We start from the raw sequence: 22,111 nt of genomic DNA on the forward strand, positions 1-22,111 counted from the left end.
TATATATATATATATATATATATATATTTTTTTTTTTTTTCTTCCAGAAATGAGCTATGTTACATACACAAACTGTGGAAAAAAGTGCCTCCTATAAAATTTCAAACAACCCTTTCCAATTCCTTTCTGTTAAGTCTCCTGCACCTTTGTTCTGAAACAAACAGGAAGTTGGTCATTATGGTTCAAAGCTATTATTTTGATGCCAGTTTTCCTTACATTTAAACAAAGTACTATTAGAAGTTTTGAATTATTGGTTTCAAACTGAGACATTATACTGTTAGGAATGGGTTAAAGTTATCAAGATCTTGAGTTTTTGTCACAGGATGTGGGCGGGGCTACACCTCAAACTACAACTTCTCACCAAAACCACTAAATTGTTGTAACTAAAATGTAGAACATCTGATCTCCACCTGAAGCCACATGTTGGACCAAAGTTCAGTACTCAGCCCCGCCCACTGAGAACAGGAAGTCACCTGTTTTACTCTGACCTGCTTTTTCCAAACATCTTCAACCTTTGTCAGATATCAGGGGGATGGATGTTTGAATTGCAGCCATTTTGTCCTTTCCAGCCCTTACACCTGAACAGACACCTGCAGAGTTAGGAGGAACTCGTCCTTCTTGCCTGGTGTCGCCACACGGACCACCAAAGGCTGCTTTAAAACTTATTTCTATAATAATTCTATTTTTCCCTCCAGGCGCTGGTTGTGTTTGAGTTTTAATGTCTGATGTCTGTCTTCCAGCTGATTGGTCACCTCCATCATGCTCCGCCCCCTGCTCTACCTGTCCGCTCTCATTGTGGTGCCAGGTAAGAACAGCTGCTGTTTTCTTCCTTCATCACCAGCTGACAGGCTGGAGCCCACTTCTCTCATGTGTCCCTGTGTCCTCAGGTGCTGTTGGACAGACCACTTTTAATGAATCCTCAAAGTTCAACATCAGCTCGTGTCCCATCACGTTTTATGGACAGAAGTATGAGGACGTCTATGTGAGTGGATGAAGCTTCAGAGCCTCTTTGTCTCTTTCTGTCTGTTGTCCTTCTTATTGTTTAACCTCCATCTTTGGTCGAGATGATGCGAGCAGACTGAGGACATCAGCAGCTGATGAGGCTGAGACCACAGTCTGCTGTCTGTTCTTCATCCTCTGTTCACTGCTTCATGTCCTCAGAGGACAGCTGGACTCCAAACTGTCCCATGGGGACATCCTCACGTGTTTTAATGTCTTCATGTCCTCTGCAGCTTCACAGCTCTGACTGGGAGAGAAAAGGACAAAACTTGATCCAATCCAAGACTCATCTGTGTCACAAACTAGATGCTAAACAGCAAATAAAAGATAATTATAATATGTACAGGTTTGTTCAAACTGCAGGTCAGGGAGTGAAACAGTAAAAACACAAAACAGGTGGCAGAAAGAATTGACATTTTTATGAAACTAATATATACAGATGAGTTTTCAGCTGATTTACAGAAATGGAATCAACTGATAAATCTCAAAAATAATTGATGACATGATTTAGTTACTGCAGGTGTTTATAGATTTATTATTTTATTAACTCCTCTTAAACACACGGTTACAACCCCAGGGCTAGGGGATCAGGGTGGTAACATAAACAGTGTCCAGAGTGAAAGTTGAATGTAAAATAGGGGGGGATCAGCTGTACAAAGTCTGTTCCAAAAGCTGTCCCACTGGAGTAATGAGTCCAGGAGCCTTTTATAGGGTGCAGGTGGATCTCAGTCATCTAATTGGCTCGTCATCTCCTGCTGGTCCAATAGGGCTTCTCTGCAGCTTCCAGGCAGCCAATCAGTGGGGTGTGCTCCCACAGCTGAATCTGCATAAAGAAAAGAACAAAGACTACACAGCCTCTAGAGGCCAAGGGTCGTAACAACACCGATTAAATAATTGAACTCGTGTTTCAGCTCATTTAAACAAAAGTGTCTGTTTCAGTACAAAGAAATCCTAAAATGTAAAAACTGAAACTCTGAGACAGTTTTCCTTAAAGACTTCTTGTCCTGATGGACCTTTGTAGAAAAGTTGTTTTATTTGTTGTGTTTCTGACTCTTTCAGATAAACTTCACCAGTCAGAACTCTGTGGTTTGTTTCAATGGTTTTTACGACCCTCAGGCGGGAGGAGACTGTCTTCTGGGACCTCAAGCAAGTTTAGGAGTTTTTTACATTTTTTCAAGTGATCAACTCGGTGAACAACGTTTACTCCAGGAGGAGCCGACCATTAACGCCACGCTGGGATGCTACATGTCGTTTTATTTGGACAACGATGTGAGTGGTTTTGCTGTTTGGAATTGTATTTAATTTTTAAAATATTTTATTTCTTGAGAACATTAAAAATAAAAAAATAGAACTGTGGAACCAGCTATGGTTTAAATTGTTTACATATTTATAATTTATAACTATTGTCATTTTTTCTAATTGTTCATATAGACAAACAGCTTAATATTTTTAAAAAAGTTTGTTAAAATGTTGTTGAAGACAATAAAATATTGAAAAATATTTAATTCCTTACAGACAATATTTTATATAGAAAACTTTGGGTCCCAAGCAGCTCTGACAATCGAGTTTTTTTCTCCTGGTACACATGTAAGTATGAAGGTCTTTTTATTTTATTTAAAAGTATATTGGTGTTCATTTATATAAATGACATTTAAATTAAAATATAACCTTAAATAAGTCTCTAAAGTGTTGTTTTTGTCTGTACTTGTTCAGTCAAATTTCATCTCATATCAGTCGTCTCTGCTCTGTGGTTTTAACACAGTTTGTTGTTTTGTAGCTGACAGATGTTATAGTAAACGGGATCACAGTCCATACACTGAATATTACAAACACAGAGTCTAATGGACAGTATTACGACTACTTAGACCTCAGCGCCTGCAGACACAGAGGTTGGTAAATCTCTGAATCTAAACATGAACTTTCTGATTCTGTGAAACTGTAATATTAAAATGTTTTTGTTTGGTTTGTTTACATAAGAGAAATTACTGAGAAATCTGTGAATTTGTAAACTAATACAGACCTGTATTCACTTCCCAGGTGTTCTGTATGAAACTAATACAACAACATATGATCCTGAGTTCTGTGAGACTGTTCAGTGTTCTGACACTGCAGTCCTTGATGTCACCACCTGTGGACCCATGGAGATGTGTCACAACGGAACGTAAATATGTCCCCTTTATATTTAAAAGAAAGAGCTGTGATCAAACAGAGGCTTGATGAGAGATTTTTAGATTTTCTCTGTTTCACTGGAGCTCCAGTGTGTTTTACAGAAAGCTTTTATTGTGAAGGAGCAGCAGGAAGTGTTGGGTTTGTGAGCTCAGCTCAGATGCAGCTGTGATGGAGCAAAGAGATCAGTAAACAGTGAGGCTGATATCAGTCAGATAAATGTTGCTGCTGATTTACAGCTGAATTCTTCAGATGAATCAGGCACCAATAAAATCCTGACTGCTTCCTGCTGCTGCTTAAATGGAGCTCCACCTGATTCCACATCATGAAGCTGCTGCCTCTGTGATCAGTGGGGCTTCCTCTAGCGCCACCATCAGGTCCACACTGTGGCTGTCAGTCAGAGATCTTCAACAGTAGAGTGCCCCCTGGTGGCTGCAGCCCTCAGCAGTTTGTTTCTGTCTCCACCAACTGCATCAGCACCATCACTTCTCCAACCACCACCATTACTCCAGAACCCTCCACCCCCTCCAATCATCAGAAAGTGGACAGTGAATCTTCCTCCGCTATTCCCAGACCAACCAGACTGCCTACGTGGCCTACCACCCAGCCTTACCCATAGAGAGCGTCTGAAAAGACCGAGTCAGAGGGCCGGCATCCTGATATTCATCAGGACCCACCTAGAATGTTTGGGCTGACTGATCACTGCACTACCATAGAAGTTTGAAACCTGTCCATATCGAGATGTCATTGCTGGATCCAACCTGTTGGCTCACACAGTTCTTTGGATCTACCGGTGGAGCAACAACCTGTTTGGCATTGGGTGCAGTCCTACAGAGGTGGCGTGACCAAAAAGATGTGTAAAACATGTTAAATGCCTTTTTAATAATACATTTTCTGTTCTGAATCACTTCCACAGTTGTGTCAATGGGACAGTTCCAGAAAGTGAGTGAAATTTTTGTTTCTTGTTTTTGAAGCCCATCAGATTTTTCCTGCACTGATCATGTTTCTGCTAATCTGTTCTTCTCCTTACAGTCCAACCTGCATCACGTAAGTTTGACAAAACTCCTGTGGATGTTTTAAAGTCTGCACTGAAACCGTCGTTAACAGAACTGTACACCCAGGCCTGTAATTCAGACTATTCTGATGTGTTGTAATGTTGATTCTCTGTTTCTAGATATTGTTTTTCTGAATATCAAGATCTCGACTACAATATCAGTGGAGAACAATCAGGATAATATTGAAAAACTGGTGAGTAACTTCTGTAATTTCAGTTCTAACACTAACAACTACAGCTTCATTTGTGTTGATATTTGTGTCTTAATCTTTTTCCTGCACCTGTTTAGTATTTTGACATAAATCTTTACAAACTATAATGGTTTCCTACAAAGATTAGCCCTGATTTTCTCAAACCAGACACAGTTTAAAAGTCTTCCTGCAGACTGAAAGAATAACCAGTTGGTTATGATGTGTCATTGAATTTATCTTTTTGTTTGTTTCCAGATTAAAGATAAATTGATTAACCTCGGGCTGCCGACACAGATAAGTGTGCGTCTTCTGAGCAACGGTTCAGTGAAAGTCTCAACAGCTGCCCCTGGTGGCTAATCAGGAGAATGCATCTCATGCCTCAAGATTGGATTCAGATTTGTTTTGTTTTTCCAATTCTTCTCTTCCTTCATTTTTGTAAAATTTTCTTGGCAGGAAAGTTTAGAAATATTTTATTACATTGTTTCCAAATGACATGCCTACATCTTGCAAATATGTGTTTTTTTTTTTTTTTTATTTAACTTTTTTTTTAAACCAAATGTATCAAATGACCTAACTGTGTGATTTTATGATCTGTTTAGTTTTATGCCTGACCTTTTCCCTTCTTGTTTATTGATGTGAATTTTTTTCTTTAAAATCTAACAGTCTGAAAATTACATCCAGTAGTTATTTTATGTGGTGATGTTTCATGTTTAGCGATGGCAATGAACAAATAGATTAAATTACTTCAATGTTTCAAATAAAAATATTAGCTTTTTTTGTTTGTTTTGTGTTTGACTTGTATTAAATGTAAATAGTCATTATGCTTCAGTGAAAAACAATAATAAAAGTCAATGGGAGCCTTTAATCACCTGACATACTCATACATGATTGTGGGCACTGGAGAAGAGGAGGAGTGTGTTTCTGTTTGGGTCGTGGTGTGCAAAAAAATAATCCAGGCTGAAACTGAGGCTCTTCTTAAGAGTAAAGGTTTATTACACTTGTCGACAAGGGAGAGCAAAAACATTCAACAGATTCTGAGTTCTCTTCAGCTGCAGACCTTCAGAGAATCTAAATAAGCTAGAATTCCAGGTTCCAACCAAACAAGTTAAAACTCTTCACTACAATACTTCAAGTATGTAACTGAAAACGTGTAGACCAACTGAAGAATTATTGTAAGACGCAGGCTCAGGTCAGCTCGTGCAAACACTAATTACCTGAAGGGGATAAATTTATCACAGCCTCTCTCTGCCTCTGTCCGTCCATCAGTGTCTTCTGGAGGTCAACACTGTCACAACCTCTCAAACTGATCATTGATTTGTCTGGTCATTGCCCATAACCCTAACCTGAAATAATCTGACAAGTTGGTTCTTTCTCCTGAACCCGTCCAGTTCTCTGCCTACATTAATAAATTTAGTTTTGATATGGACCTCTGCCGTAGTCCCTTGAATTGAGGATACCGTAACAGTGTATGTATTTCACATACAGTTTTCTTTTTCTTTTGTTTTTGGAATTGTGTGTTTGTTTGTTTTTTTCTTTTTTTTTTAGCCTTCCAGCATTTAATGTGGAATTTAATGTTTGGAACAAAACTTGGACGCCACATAAAAGTTAATTTGAACTGAGATGTGTTGAAGTAGAATCTTTCCCAGTCTTCAGTAGAGTTTCACCTGTTGAATAAAATAGAAGAAACTTTTGTTTTTTATTGCTTTAACTTTGCTCTTCCTTGTCTCCACATGTAAATACACACATATGGTAAATTAGCATAATTATACAGAGATCAGGCTTACCTATTTAGTCCAGCCCATTCTGAAAAAGGCATCAGATTCATGACTGAACATGGAAGATATGCGTTGCGGAGCTCCGTTACACGTCTGAAAGTCAAAGACAGACAGAGATGAAAACCAGAATTTAGAGGACCAACACCAACACTTTGAATTTAAAGTGAAGCTGCTGAGAACAATGAGTTCATCTTCTGTTAAGGAATTCTTCAAAAAGACCAATTTCATTGAGCATCAACAACTGAAAACAGAAAGATTGGTAGAAGAGTTGAGCTTCATGTTTTAAATTGGAGCAGAAAACCATTGTGAGTCTCAGTCAGGTTCAGAGAAATGTCATGTGGTGTTTGGCAGCGAGGCGTACCGGGATGAAGCTGTTCTCCTGCTTCACACTCAGGTGCAGTTTACAGTGCAGGTAGATTTCATCAGAGCCCCCAGAGAACCGGAACGTGCTGAAGGAGAAGTAGCTGGAGGTTCCCTCTCCGTTGCTCTCCACCCTCACCGTTGGGTCTGCAGGGTTCGGACAGCTGCTCACAAACAGGAAAACACTTTGTTCAGTGATCAGATCAGAGCCATCAGAAAACACTCTGAAGAATCGATCTGTGGAAACACTCACCCATCCATGATCAGGTCATGTCTCGGACTTCCTGTGGGTGATGCCTGGTTGGTCGCCCAGCAGGATTTGATCACCAAAGCGACCCTGTTTCCATCCAGCCCATCGGTGTCCACTTTCACCCAAATCCGTTGGTTCAGTCGCAGTTTCGTGTTCAAGTCCAGAGCTTTTTTGCAACTTGCCTCCTCGTAGGCCTTCATGGTCAGAGTGTAATTCCAAAATCCAGATTTGATGGCATGAACCACAGAGCTGCAGAGGAGAGGCACACCGATGGGCTGCATGTTATCAGAATACAGAACATGCAGAAGTGTTTCTGAAGGTAAATCCAACTTTATTTTATATTTGAAAAAAGGTTACAATTACCATCTCAACTGAACTGTTAACTTAAAAAAATTACAATTATACATGTCAGCAATGTGGAGATATAAATTGCCGTTTTAGAACAAACAATATATGTGCATGGATTTCTATAAATCTAACATGTTTCTCACCTGAAAAAACATGACCACGTGTTAAAGTGTGTGAAAATCACGAGAACTCTGAGAAAACACGCGTTTCACATGTTACATCTGAATTTCACGTGTTTTCATATGTGAAATTGTTATTTCTACATGTGAAGTTCATAAGGTTTTTCTCAACAAAGAAGAAGTTTTAAGCTGGAGTTTCAATATGAGGCTCATGGATACAGATGGAACTAGATGCTTCCATTTACAGTCTGACGTTAAATTATACTAAACTTTTTCTGTTTAAGGTGAGTTAGGAGTCACAAAATGATTTGTATTTGTTAAATGTCCAGATGAGAGAAAAGTTTTACTACTTTCTTTTTACTAAGTCACGAGTTTACATCTGTGTTCTTAGTCTTTGGTATTGTTGCCTTTAAATTGTCTGACTCAGGTCAAATATTTTGAGTTTCCTTCCATGAACTTCTCACAACAGTTTGATGGGATTTTGTCCCGTTTCTCCTCACAGAAGTGGTGGAACTGAGTCAAGTCTGTAAGTTGCCTTTTCAGCTCTGCCCACAAATTTCCCCTGGGATTGAGATCAGGACTTTGTGATGGCCACTCAAAAACTGACTCTGTTGTGCTTAAACCACTCTGTATTAATCTGTCAGTCTGCTGAGGGTTATTTTCCATTTGAAGACCCATTTGTCTCCAAGCTTTACCTTCCTGCCTGATGTCTAAAGATGTTGCCTCAATATTTTCACATAATGTTCTTTCCTCCTGATCTCATCTAGTTTGTGAAGGTCACCAGTTGCTTCTGCAGCAAAAACAGCCCCACAACATGATGCTGCCACCCCCGTGTTTCACAGCTGGGATGGTGCAAAATTCCCCCTTTTCCCACCAAATGTAACAGTGGTCATTATGGCCAAACAATTCAATTTTAGTTTCTGTCTTTATGTTGCTTTATGAGACAAGACTTCTTCTCTGAGTAGCCTTTCAGCTCATGTTGGACCAGGACTCGTTTCTCTGTGGATCATGACTATAAAATGACTCAAATAAAAGCAAACAGCTGTCATACATACCCTTCATTGACTCTGAAACCATCCAGCTCCATGTCTGTCAGAGTCTGAATGCAGGAGAAGTTGATGTGGGTCTGGTTGTGGTGACTGATTATATTGTTTGGTGTCACGATGGTGTTCTTGTAAATTACATGACTGTTGTTGCTCTGAAAGTGAAACATGAAGAGGGTATTAAATGACTTTTGATCACAGACATCAAAGTTGAAGACATAATGACATAAAAATCCCAAACTAGAGAAGAACTGGAGGACATTTGGCTGCTTGTAGACAATAATGAGTTAAAAGGGAGAACCTACCATGATCTCTGATCCACAGAAGTTGCTGCTGTTGAAGCTGAAAGTCACCATGTGGTTCTCCTCGTCCACCTGACCTCTGCAGGTCGGGTCGTTGAGGTGTAAGAAAGAGTAGTCGATGCCTTTGTCCTCCAGGAGACAACCAATCAGAGTGAGAGAAGCAGAGTTCTGCCTGCAGACTGTTGGATCACCTGAATGTTGGTGAGAAATCACAGTTAGAAGTTCTCCTCCAGGCCTTCAGTCCTGATGTCAGGTTGTTAGCATGTTGCTGTCAGTCGTACCCAAAGCCTTTTTCTCTCTATAGCAGGAAGCAAAAATTGGCCGACAGAAGCAGCNAGTGATTTCTTTAGAACAGATGTTGGAGTGAAGCAGGTCTTACAGCATTTAGTCTTGGACCTCCAGCCATCCAGTGTGATGTTGCTGTACAGCCTGCAGGCTTTGGCGTAGGCCTTCATGAACTGACACTTGAGGCCGTCCACTGCAGGATATATGGACAAAAGTTCTGTGCAGGCGTCTATGTAGGGCTCTGGGTCGATGGGACAGGAGGTGAAGGGCGCCTCCTTCAGGTGGTAACAGCTGCTCCACATGGGAGATAATAAATCAAGTCATGTCAAAGTTTTTTATAGCACCTTAAAAAAACACCTGCCACTGACCAAAGTGGTGTACAAAGTGTACCATGTAAATTCAATCATTAATATAGAGAATATAAACAGCTCAAATACAGAAAAACACCACATGAAACACAAAGAATAACAAAAAATAAAATGATTTTGTACATCTAAAGTCCACATATGCTGCTCAACTAGAACTAAAAGCCAGTGAAAAGCAGACATTTCTGGATGAATCTGCTCACCTTTTTGTGCTGTTGGGGCAGATCAAATGTTTATCATGGTCGTCATAATGCCTCTCACAGCTAGGGGGCGACACACAACAAGGTCAGACTGTTTGCTGCTCTGCTTGTTCATCCAAACACACAGAGTATATCTGCAGTCCATTCATCCAGCAGCAGCAGAGCAGCAGTCAGTGAGGAGGTCTTACCTCATGTAGCTGCAGTTAGGGAGCTTCGCGTCACTGCTGGAGTTCTGACACAGACCGTGCATAGATGATCCAGTAGATCCTGGACGGGATCAGGACAGAACAAGAGACACATCAGCATCAATGTTCAAACAGGATGAACACAGCAGAGTTTACATTCCCCATCAACCAAACTCATTTATTATTCTGTACCTTCCACAAAGATAAGGACAGTGTAGCCATCAAAGCAGATAATAATCTTCAAGTTCCCGATCTGCACGATGGCAGTGACTCCAGTTTGGTCCTTAGAGAGCTGCACACCGTTAACCGTCTGAGGAGAGCTATCAAGGTTCAGAGGTGTTCCGTCCACCTGCATCACAGAGAGACAAAGTGGAGGAAACACTGAGTGAAACATGTCAAACACACAAACAGGCTGTTTTCACAGCAACAACCACTGAGTTCAGCAGCATTCAGAGAGCTGCTTCTTAATGTCACTGAGAGGAAAGATGAGAGTCCACACATTCTGGATCCAAGTCCACTCTGACTCATGAACTGCAGCTGCAGGAGACTCACCAGAACTCTGCCGCCTTGTTTCAGGTGGATGTGAGTGCCGTACAGTTCCAGTGTCACGCTGTCCAGAAAGCTGACATCTTTAAGGCGACGCTCCAGGAAGTAGCCAACCACAGAGAGCCCCTGGATCTGCAGCAGATAGTAGTCACACCGATCCTTTACAGAGTCCAAGTGGCTGGAGAAGTCGATGACAGTAGGGCCCGTCACAGTGCAGATAGAGTGTGATGGGGTGGTGGTGGGTGGTGGTGTGGTGGTTGTGGTGGGCTCTGGAGTAGTCGTGGTGGTGGGAGTGAAAACACACAAATATGGTGTGAACAACAAGCAGTTCATCAGCTGTTGACTCAGTAAAGGATTAAAACAGCAGCTGTTTTCTTGTTTGTACTTACCTGGCAGTACAATGAGAGCAAACAGGTAGAGCAGGGGGCGGAGCATGATGGAGGTGCCCAAACAGCAGACAGAGTGCTTGGAGACTGACTGACTCATAAAACAGAAAATCAGTCACATTCAGCCGTTACCGTCTCTGAGAAATGAGCTTATTTCTTCATAAAAACCGTTTCCACAGAAACACCTAAAGATCTCAGCAAAGAACAGAACTCCTGATGGTTATAAATGATCTGAAGTGTTGGTTTCTTAACTCTGAGATGTGTGTGTGTGTGTGTGTGTGTTCACTGAGCTGTCCTGAGGAAGAAGAACATCATCGCTGAGCAGAGGAAGAGTGTGCGGCTGCTCTTACCTTCTGCTGGAGGATGAGGAGGATGAAGGCTGCTGTTCAGGAGGCTCTGATGATAGATTTGTCTGCTGCTGCCTCTGTCAGCTGAATGCTGCTCTGTCTGCGCATCACTGCCTATTATTCCTGAGGGGAGGAGTTAACATCAGGTAACGCCTGAGGCAAACCTGCAGGTATGGAATGTAACAGGTACATCTTCCAGGCAGAGAGGGACAGTCTTTAAAAATCCTCTCACTCAGTTTGGTCTGTTTCCCATGTACAGGACTTTGACAGTGTAGGAAAAAAAACAACTAGAATTTACATTTTTCAGATCTAAATGGGACCTTTCACAATCATTGCATTCTCCTGCAACATTTAGTAATCTGAGTAACAATCAGGAATCCTGATTAATTTTTGGAGTGAACCCAGTTCAGGATGGCCACCACAGCTAATCCACACTAAGGTACAAAAATGGCTATAACATCAATGTTTTTTCACATTAAGATCATTGTAATTTAAATGTCTGACACTTGGGGTCCACTGTCCAGGAGGACAGGGATAGAGGTAAAGAGGTGAAGAAGAGAGTCCTGGAAGGATGGAGAAAAGTTTCAGGAGGGATTTGTGACAAAAGGGTGGCAGCAAAGGTCAAAGGTCAAATGAAAGGTTTACAGACAGTGGTGAGAGCAGCCATTTCGTCTGGTTTGGAGACAGAACAGGAAGTGTCAGAGCTGAAGATGTTGAGGTTCTCCTTGGGAGGGACGAGGATGGACAGGATCAGGAATGAGGTCCTCAGAGGTCCAGCACAGGTTGAAGGACTGGGAGACAAAAACTGAGACGGTTTGAACATGTGCAGAGGAGGGACAGAAGGATGTTAGAGACAAAGAGGACACATATGGATGCAGTTAGAGAGGACATGGAGGACAGAGGACACAGGAGACAGAGTTAGATGGAAGAGGACTCGCTGTGGAGACCCCTGAAAAGAGAACAGCCGAAAGAAAAGAAAAGAAAAAGTTTAAATTTCTGTCATAAAAATTGATGGACAATATGCAACCGCCAAGGACTGTCTTTAATAATTTTATAGTATTTCAGTTTTCTAAAAGTGGCTGTTTGGCCCACAGTTTGTGTATTGTTACTCTGAACAGAACTTTTTCCTGGTAGGAGCATATTTTTTCCAGTATTGTTGTAAAAATAAAATGGAAAATAAGATCTCAGGCTGATATTTTAATATATAATTGTAATGAACCACATTTTCAAAACCTCCCAATATTTACAGAACCAAGAACCTTGTATCCACGACTTTGTGAGAATAGAGATTAAATGACTCATGTGAACTCAGGGAAATTGACAGAAATCCATCACAAAGTATTGTCTTTCTATGCTTTGCTTTTTATTAATTATGATATGTTGCAGGGTACAGCTTTGTGGCATAAATTAGTAGCTGAAAAGGTTTAAAATCACTTCAGTAGAATACAATTTTTCAATCAATAATAACAATTCATAAAGCTTCCCACTTAATTTACTTCTCCTCAGGCCACAGCTGTAGAAAGTTTAAATATATAAGATTTTGGTTAAGATGGAGAAATGCAAGTTTAATTTCCTACCATCCTATGCTGAAAGTCTGCAGTTTTGTCAGACGAGCCAAATTGGCAGATTAACCCTCGTGGTACTCTATCCGTAAAGAGCGCCTCTAATCCAGAGCTTGACCCTTTGGCAATCTGGGCTGAAACCTCCGACGGACTTCCTTCTTCGGATTTGGTCACGGTTCACATGAGACATTTATCATAAATCTCCTTCTTGTTTCTTGTGCTCCCCCAGTTTCAGCACCTGTCTGCACTATGTGCAGGGTTTTTATCTCTTGTAGATTTCTCAATGTTTGGATACCAACTCCTTGGAGATTTCCTGTCCCAAGTAACTTCCTCTTTTACCGCAGTAACTGCCTGCAGACAGACAGTGACTTCCGATGTCCCAACGGTCTCTTCTTACAGCAATTTCCCCATTCTGTCATTTACTGTTCAGCCGTGGCCTTACACTTTTTAAAGTACATATTTTATAACAAATCACTCAATGACAAACATAGCAAATCATCAATCACAGAATAATCACTTAATACTGATTATAGCTTGTACTAAAATCATTCTGTCTGGTTTAGGACCTTAATTGTTTCATTACCCCATCTATTTTCCATAACTTATACCCATAATATTAAAAGATTAGGTATAATTTATTACCTGATCAATCATTCAATGAATTATTACTTGTTTATTACAGAAAGAAGTAATTGTTTATTTTAACTTTCAACTTTGTGATTCACAGTATAATGTCTTCTTATTTCTACTTTTAATTCAAAGTTCAGCTTTCTGTACTAGTAGACACACACACACACACACACACACACACACAGTCTCTCTATCTTTGCGGGGACTTTCCTTTGACTTCCATACATTACTACAGCCTAACCCTGACCATTACCAGTACATAGCTAACCCTAAACCAAACCTAAACTCAGTTCACACCTTAGTCCTAAACCTAACCCCTAACCCAAAAACATAATTTCTCCTCGTGAGGACCAGGCTTTGGTCCCCACAAGGAGCATTTGGTCCTCACAAGGTAGTATATGTTAGGAAAATTGTCCCAACAATGTAGCAAATACAAGTACACACACACACACACACACACACACACACACACAGTCTCTTTATTGCAGTCTTAAGCAACATCCTTTAATTGCACTAGCCTAAGAGTGGGTTTCAGGCTCACAGTCCTTGACACTACTCATTCATTTTGTTTCTTCAATAAAAACAAAGAAAAAAATCAGCTTTTGTCAAGTTGGGTTTCCAGAGTCTTACTCAGAGACACGTCAACATTTGACAGCAGGCTGCAAGGAATCAAACCTCTGGGTCTCTCTGAGTTCGACTTCTCTAACCAACAACAAAACAAAAGCACATTCCAACACACCTTCCTCCTGATTTGCATTTTAAACCTGAAAGAACGAGTAAGGTTTTTAGGTCAGTGCACCTGTGGTTCTGCCAGGATAGAAATGTTGGGTCAAACATGACTTTGTGTCTTTGTAGAAACCTGAATAAAACATCATATATTTGCCTGAAGTGGCAGAATAATTAAAGATCCCCAGCAGCTGGTTTGATTGTCATGGAGTGTTTTAGCTGAAAAAGCTGAACAGATACAAATCTATTTAAAGATAATTGATGTTTAAACACACCTTACTCATTATCTAAGTTAATTAGGTCAGTAAAACTTAAACGTAAGATCCTACAGGGTTCCGTCTGGTTTCGTCCCACAGTCCAAAAACATAAAACAAAATATAACAAACGAATATCCTCATAAATTTAAGGCTGCTGATCTCAATGTAGAAACTTGTTCCCCAACAAAACATATGTGAAAGAAGGACGTTAAAATCAGGCCAGAAATCCTGTTTCCTGATACTAATATGGACCTGTTTATGAGCTGGGAAAGTTCACTAAACAAAGCCTGGAAGACTAGTTGGACTTGTAATGAAATTGGACTTTCTTTCTACAACAGAGCAGCTCATATGAACAGTTTGTTTTGTTGTTGCTTTCCAGCAGATGCTTTTGTGTAAAGATGATTAACTCTTCATATAATCCCACGTAAAGCCCAGGATATATGTGAGCCCAGTTGTTTGTGGAACTCTTTAGCTTTCAGGGGAAACTTTAAACATTTAGTCACTTTCTGTACAGGTTTCACTGAAGCAAATACACGTGTTAATCTATCATGAGGCTGATAAACCATCTTATGTTTGACTGCAACCTAGACAAAATGAGCTTTATGTTTTTGTTTGTTTCTTTCCTACCATCAAATGTTTGCATTTGTGAGCAAAATTAAATGAGACCTTCTGATTGTAAACGGGTTCATACAAACGGTATCAAATACTATCAGGTCAACAAGCCAACATCAGACCTTCATTCACAATACGAATCAATAAGTGGAGGTAGAGGGGTGTGATCAGACCTGAAAGACCCTCAGCCCCGACAGACAAAGAGAGAGCATGTAAACTCTACAGGAAGATAACAGCTGACCAGCAGGTTCACAGCCTTCATAATGTGAGGAGACAAGAACTACAGCAAAACAAATACAGACTAACGCCTCAGATTTTTTTTTTTGCTTTTTATTATGCTGTATAAAATCATACAGAAATCAAATAAATACTTTTATTTTCCTCCATTTTTTTATTTTGAAGAGCTGATTATTAGGATCAGAATCTAAACAGTAAGAATCACTTAAAGTTCAACACATAGGCGGAAATCCCAGTGGTGTTGGAGGGATAGGGACCCCCCCACCAATTTTGAAAAAGCTGTTATTGTCCCACCCGTAAATCAACTGAGGAAACTATACTTTTAACAGAAACGCATCCACCTTTTATTTAGGCGAAACAATGCATTTATTCCTTTCAAAAATGATTGGTTTGTCAGTGGTTTGGCCTGTGGACTTCGGAGGCGTGCTGGACACCAGAGGGGTGGACCTGGCATTAAGGACCTATTTACACAATCTCCCTGTTAGTGAGGTGGACAATGGACTCAAATCAAAACACTATCTCTTTGGAGACATCAACAGTAATATTTCAATAAGATTTAAAGTGCTTTTCAACAAGTGGAAACAACAGACCTCGTCAGATTATTTCCATACCTCATGGTTTGTGTTGAGACACACCAAAATGTGTCTGAGGAATATTTTTGTTTGATTTTGTGGAATTATTCAAACTTTCTTTAGAATGAAGAAATCTACACCCATTTTTTATGTACATTGGCTCTTACTCACCATTATTCATCCTACAGAATGGACAGATTAAAACTTTATGGGTTAGGCTAATCCAAGGACTTGTTTCCATGGCAACACTGGAGCAAGTGACTGAGGGCCTGGTTCTCCCTGGGGTTGTGATGTAAATGTTTCATTTTGGATTTTTTTATTGTGAATGAATGCATGTCAGATATTTAGCGACCTGTTCTTATAGGTTATATGGTTTTATATTTTTGTGAAGTGGAGAATAAGTTTCTGTTGTAAGTCACATGACTGCATGACCAATAAGCTGAATTAAAGAGAAGAAATAATGGTGTGGGTGGAGAAAGACTCTTGCTGCTCCTTTTCTGCAACTAGTCTATCGGGCAAATATCAAAATGGATGTTTAATTTTTATTTCATTTTACAAAAGTGCATTTAACTGTACTTTAAGCATCCCCCTCCCCAAAAACCTGTTCTTAATAAATTTCCATGTTTACCGTCCCACTAACAATGAAATGGAATTTCCGCCCTTGGCTCAACATAACATCCAAACATAAAATAACTTACAACAAAACTCTTAATAACCCTAAACCACAGACAGGTTGTATAAAACACAGCTTCAAGAATAAACATCAGATTATATTACCACCTTGAAACACCATCATTCTCATTAAATAATTGATTAAAATGTTTACTTTTTACCTTTAAAGCCCTTTATGTTTTCAGACTGTATCTGAGAATGACTGCTGCCTGATTTCTGCTCTCATCTCATTTTTGTTTCCTTCTGTGAATTATGGGATACTTTCACGTGTCACTGGTGGTGGATGTCCTTAAGCTGAGACCTGATATTTCTTCATATGAAAGAGGAAATTAGACAAACAGGTCAGTACCAATGACTCCAATCCAGCAGCTGACAGTCTGCAGGCCCTCTGTCATGCTGGGAGATGTAGTGATATAGATATCTGTTTATGTTAGTGTTTCATCCGGTCCTGATGTGTTCTCATATGTTGTTCTGGCTCTGAATCAGCAGCAGTAAAAGGTCAGGGGTCATCATCGAGGTCAGCAGCCTGTCAGTCAGTCCGGTCACCGTGGAAACCACCTGAGAAGACAACAGGACCAGAACTTGACTATGGTCTCTTCTGAAAAGGACTCCTGTCCTTTCTGTCAAACACCTCCACCTTCTTCATCTGATCTGCTCATCATCAGACTGTCAGGATGTAACTCAGCCCTGAGTCTTGACTGTCAGGCTCCAGAGGAGCACTCAGGACTGTTTCACTGCCTCACATTACATCACATCTGCATGACATTCTTATAACTTTCATTGATTTATTAGAACTGATCTTTTCCCAGGGTGGAATGATTCCACAACATACAGCTTCAAGGAGTTTTAAAACAAAAACTGGATGCACCAGGTTGAATTTATTGTGGATTTTCTCTGATTCACACTAAGTCAAAGTCATCTGACCACAGCAGTAAATTCCTGTTACATTAACATCACTGTTCTCTGCCTTTACATATAACAGCTAATATAAAATACACACATGGATCAGAATAAACAGAACCTAAAGTCTTACCTAACTAGTCCAGCCCATGCTGATCAAGGCAGGAGAATCATATTCGGACCTGGCAGATCGGCGTCTTCGTTTTCTTCCACACATCTGAAAATTAAAGACAGACAGAGACGAAGTCCAGACTTTAGATGACAAATACTGATCCTTTTGTCCTGAGCTGAAGCTAATCAGAGCACAGATTTGATCTTATGTGTCAGAATCCTTCAGCTTCATCAATAAATGCTGGTTTATTCAAGTGTTTAGAAACTGAACAATAAACAACAATCAGATTGTTGATTTCAAAACTGAATTAAACTTTATCCTTTATATTAAAGCAGAATAAACCTTTCTGAGTCTCAGTCAGTCAGATTTAGAGAAATGTCTTTCATGTGGTGTGTTTGACAGTGAGGCGTACCGGTACACAGTTGTTGTTGCTGGTCTTCACACACAGACGCACTTGGCAGTGCAGGTAGAGTTGATCTGAGCCACCATTGAACCCAAACATGTTAAAACCAAAGGAGTTGAAGGTTGCCATTCCATTTCCCCTTATCATCACTGTTGAGTCTGCAGGGCAGCTGCTCACAAACAGGAAGAGACCCTTTGTTCAGTAATCAGATCAGAGGTTCAGAAACCACATTGATGAATGAATCTCTGGCAGCTGTCTCACCCATTCTTGATCAGGTCGTGTCTTGGTTCTGCTGTGGGTGATGGATGGTCAGTTGCCCAGCAGTCATCAGTCACCAGGGCAACCACGTCTTCATCCAGCCACTGAGTGCTCAGTTTCACCCAGACCTTTTCATTCAGTCGTATTTGAGTATTTGAGTTCACAGGTTTTGTGCAACTGTCGTCAATGTAGGCCTTTATGAACAGAGTGTAATTCCAAGGTCCTGGTACAACGATGCCATAATATGGGCTGCAGAGAACACAAACAGTGTTCTGTTAGAGATATACAATATATATATATATATATATATATATATATATATATATATACACACACACACAATCTGATGACATAGAAAAGGGCATCCGGCCAGACCCAGGCTATGCTTAGTTTGGGTGGATAATTGATGACCCAAAGTGTGGATATGGTCACAAAGTTCACTACTGAGAAGGCAGAAACGAAAGCAAGCTCATAACCATTTTCTATTTTTTCACAGGTCAGCTTCTCATAAAATCCATCCATCTTCTTCCTCTTATCCAGGGTTGGGTTGCGGGGGCAGCAGCCTAAGCAGGGAGACCCAGACTTCCCTCTCCCCAGCCACTTGGGCCAGCTCCTCCGGGGGAATCCCAAGGCGTTCCCAGGCCAGCTGAGAAACATAGTCCCTCCAGCGTGTCTTGGGTCATGGGGGGACCCATGTCACCTCTTCGGGCTATGCCCAGCCTTGCTCCATGGGTGAAAGCCTGGCCACCAGGTACTCGCCAGCGTGCCCTACCTCCAGGCCTGGCTCCAGAGTGGGGTCCCAGTGACCTGCGACTGTGCGAGGGAACACTGAATCCAAAAATATTGTTGTTCATAAGGGGTCTTTGGGCTGCACTTTGTCTGGCCCCTCACCTAGGATCTGTCTGCCTTGGGTGACCCTACTGGGGGCCTGAAGCGTCTGAAAACATAGCTCCTAGGATCCTAAGGACACTCAAACCGCCCCACCACGGTAAGGTGGCAGCCCAGGGAGGGGTCTTATAAAATCATCAAAATAATAAATTCTTTACATCATTTAGAAAGGAGGGAACTACTAAAATATGAAGTAAACAATTTGAGATGCATTGTCCATGATCTACGTAGCAACTTGTATCTGTGGGTCCAAAACTTCCTCTAACTTTCAACATAACTATACTGCTCACATAACTACAGGTAGGAGCACAACAAAGAAGGACAACTTCTGCAACTGTCAAACAAAATCTCAGACTTTTAAAACTGATGAAGTGTTTCAAACAAAAAGCAAGCAGCCACCACACACACCTATCTATGACTGTGAAGGTCTTAGTCACGATGTCCGGCTGAGTTTGGTAGCAGGAAATGTCGATCTTGACCATCTTGTGGCGAGTGATTTCCTCCGTAATGTTCTGGTTCATGATGGTGTTCTTGTAGATGACATGAGTGTCATTGTCCTGCCAAGTCAAACATGGAGATGCTGTTACTAAATGTGTTATTGAACACAGTTGTCAGATTTGAGGACATAACCACAAAAAGATCCCAGATTAGCAAAGAGAAGCTCAGCAGTGAGTTGGAGGACATTTGGATGCTTATAAACAATAAAGAGCTGGAGAAGACCTCTCACCATGATCTCTGTTCCACAGGTGTCACCTTTGAAGCTGAAAGTCACCGTGTTGTCCATCTGGTTCAGTTCACCTCTGCATTCTGGGTGGTTGAGGTGTAAGACGGTGTAGTCGATGTCTTGTTCCGCCAGGAGACAGTTGTACAAAGTGAGAGAAGCGTAGTTCTTCTTGCAGACAGCTGGATGACATGAACAGCACAATGTTGGTGAGAAAAATCACAATTAGAAGTTTTCCTCCAATTATTCAGCCCTGATGTCATGATGTTGTCACTACTGTCGTACCATGAGGGTAGTTGTTTTGGAGATCGCAGGCAACATGGGCCCGACAGAAGCACGCAGTTTCTCCACAAGAAGACTTCTCTGCACAGAACTCACGATCCAAGCAGGTCCTGTTGTAACAGAAGGCCTCATCGGGGTCTGCAGAGGGACACACTGATATATTAGCTTGAAAACAGGTTAAAATCTGTATATATATAAAAAAACCTTAGTTATTGCTATTTTTTGTGTTTGCTAAGCTTGTTTAGCTTTGGCATCTCTGAGTCCCTTGGTTACCATAATGATTCTCACCATTTTTGGTGTGAGGCAGAAGGGGAGGAGCAGCACACAGCTGCACTTTATTGGCCTTATTCTTTACTTAAACCAGGAGAGTTTCATATTACAGAACTTGTAAATTATTCTTTGGGTCAGTGCCATTGTTTTTTTATGGAACTATTTGCTTTGTCACTCAAATCTTTGCCTAAAACTACAGATCAGACAATTTTACCATGAGTTGTACATACTCAGAGAAAGAATATGGCAGTAATTGGTGGGAGAGAAAAACTTGTCAAAACTTGTTTTGATAAGTTTGTAAAGATTCTCAGTCATCCAGGAAATGGAAAATGATAAAGGTTTAAAATCACAATAACTTTTTTTCTGTTAGTTGAAGTTGTTTTGCTTCTCCACTGAGGATCTTTTTTAATTTAAATAAAATGCAAATTTTTTATTTAACTCACTGTAGTTTAAAATATTGGAAGTCCACATTTTCTATTTGAATTGACAAATCTCCTTGGATGAGAAGCAAAACACCTTCCACAAAAAGAACAGAAGTCCAGTTGCCTTGTTTTGAAACTCCCAGGTCTCATTTTGATCTGGATTTTGTGTAGGTGGACTTTTCTTCTATCAACTTTAATGTGACCTGAACAGAAGAGTTCACTCATACAAAATGAATTTCTAAACAAACAGGGGGAGGGATATTACTTTTATGATTTACTTCTTTTTGCCGATGTGTCTTTCAGTGCTACAGGATTTACGGTTTTCTCTCAAACTCCTTCAGGAGGCAGAGAGTGCACATGTAAGCAACAAGTGATTTCTTTAGAACAGATGTTGGAGTGAAGCAGCTCTTACGGCATTTAGTCTTGGACCTCCAGCTATCCAGTGTGATGTTGCTGTACAGCCTGCAGGCTTTGGCGTAGGCCTGCAGGAACTGACACTTGAGGCCGTCCACTGCAGGATATATGGACAAAGTGTATGTGCAGGCGTCTATGTAGGGCTGTCTGTTGATGGGACAGGAGGTGAAGGGCGCCTCCTTCAGGTGGTCACAGCTGCTCCACATGAAAGATAATAAATCAATTCAAGTCAACGTTTTACTTTTTTATAGAAACACCTGTCACTAACCAAAGTGTTGTAGAAAGTGTACCATGTAAAATCAATAAATAATATTGTAACCTAAAGAATATGAACAACTTGTATCTAAAAAAAAAAACATCACATAAAAAAATGAAAAAAAAAGAAGTATTTTGTACAATCAAAGTCAAAAATTGCTGCTCAACTAGAACTAAAAGCCAGCGAAACACAGACAGATGTTTCTGGATGAATCTGCTCACCTTTTTGTGTTATTGGGGCAGATCAAATCTTCATCGGGGTCATCATACGGCGCCTCACAGCTAGGGGGCGACACACAACAAGGTCAGACTGTTTGCTTCTCTGCTTGTTCATCCAAACACACAGAGTATATCTGCAGTCCATTCATCCAGCAGCAGCAGAGCAGCAGTCAGTGAGGAGGTCTTACCTCATGTAGCTGCAGTTAGGGAGCTTTGCGTCACTGCTGGAGTTCTGACACAGACCGTGCATAGATGATCCAGTAGATCCTGGACCGGATCAGGACAGAACAAGAGACACATCAGCATCAATGTTCAAACAGGATGAACACAGCAGAGTTTACATTCCCCATCAACCAAACTCATTTATTATTCTGTACCTTCCACAAAGATAAGGACAGTGTAGCCATCAAAGCAGATAATAATCTTCAAGTTCCCGATCTGCACGATGACAGTGACTCCAGATTGGTCCTTAGAGAGCTGCACACCGTTAACCGTCTGAGGAGAGCTATCAAGGTTCAGAGGTGTTCCGTCCACCTGCATCACAGAGAGACAAAGTGGAGGAAACACTGAGTGAAACATGTCAAACACACAAACAGGCTGTTTTCACAGCAACAACCACTGAGTTCAGCAGCATTCAGAGAGCTGCTTCTTAATGTCACTGAGAGGAAAGATGAGAGTCCACACATTCTGGATCCAAGTCCACTCTGACTCATGAACTGCAGCTGCAGGAGACTCACCAGAACTATGCCGCCTTGTTTCAGGTGGATGTGAGTGCCGT

At 40.8% G+C, this 22,111-nt stretch overlaps 2 protein-coding genes and 1 pseudogene across 3 annotated transcripts in view; 1 reads left to right on the forward strand and 2 right to left on the reverse strand.

Annotated features, from left to right (window-relative positions):
• LOC108250206 overlaps positions 1–5,987 on the forward strand; it is a 9,915-nt gene extending 3,928 nt beyond the window's left edge. Inside the window, exons 3-12 of one of the 2 annotated variants that reach the window (XM_017439973.3) lie at positions 570–805; positions 888–982; positions 2,059–2,268; positions 2,515–2,586; positions 2,777–2,888; positions 3,037–3,160; positions 4,082–4,107; positions 4,198–4,212; positions 4,340–4,413; positions 4,666–5,987. In XM_017439973.3, coding sequence (XP_017295462.1) covers positions 760–805; positions 888–982; positions 2,059–2,268; positions 2,515–2,586; positions 2,777–2,888; positions 3,037–3,160; positions 4,082–4,107; positions 4,198–4,212; positions 4,340–4,413; positions 4,666–4,767 — 876 coding nt within the window. In that variant the 5' untranslated portion in view covers positions 570–759 and the 3' untranslated portion in view covers positions 4,768–5,987. The remainder of the gene's footprint in view (positions 1–569; positions 806–887; positions 983–2,058; positions 2,269–2,514; positions 2,587–2,776; positions 2,889–3,036; positions 3,161–4,081; positions 4,108–4,197; positions 4,213–4,339; positions 4,414–4,665) is intronic. The other variant, XM_017439972.3, reaches the window with a different exon arrangement.
• Positions 5,944–12,645, reverse strand: LOC108250205 (annotated as a pseudogene).
• Positions 12,646–15,022: 2,377 nt separating this feature from the next.
• LOC119617207 (uromodulin-like) lies at positions 15,023–22,105 on the reverse strand. The gene is made up of 12 exons (XM_037976622.1): positions 22,071–22,105; positions 21,711–21,867; positions 21,522–21,600; positions 21,337–21,396; positions 20,858–21,054; positions 19,757–19,891; positions 19,478–19,653; positions 19,159–19,307; positions 17,866–18,111; positions 17,614–17,773; positions 17,223–17,306; positions 15,023–16,747 (listed from the first exon to the last, which is right to left on the reverse strand). The coding sequence occupies exons 3-11, from the start codon at positions 21,581–21,583 to the stop codon at positions 17,223–17,225; spliced, it is 1,269 nt and encodes a 422-aa protein (XP_037832550.1). The 5' UTR covers positions 21,584–21,600; positions 21,711–21,867; positions 22,071–22,105; the 3' UTR covers positions 15,023–16,747.
• Positions 22,106–22,111: the final 6 nt, after the last annotated feature.

The sequence above is a fragment of the Kryptolebias marmoratus genome, linkage group LG7, assembly GCF_001649575.2.
Source record: "Kryptolebias marmoratus isolate JLee-2015 linkage group LG7, ASM164957v2, whole genome shotgun sequence".
In the NCBI taxonomy this organism is placed as follows: domain Eukaryota; kingdom Metazoa; phylum Chordata; class Actinopteri; order Cyprinodontiformes; family Rivulidae; genus Kryptolebias; species Kryptolebias marmoratus.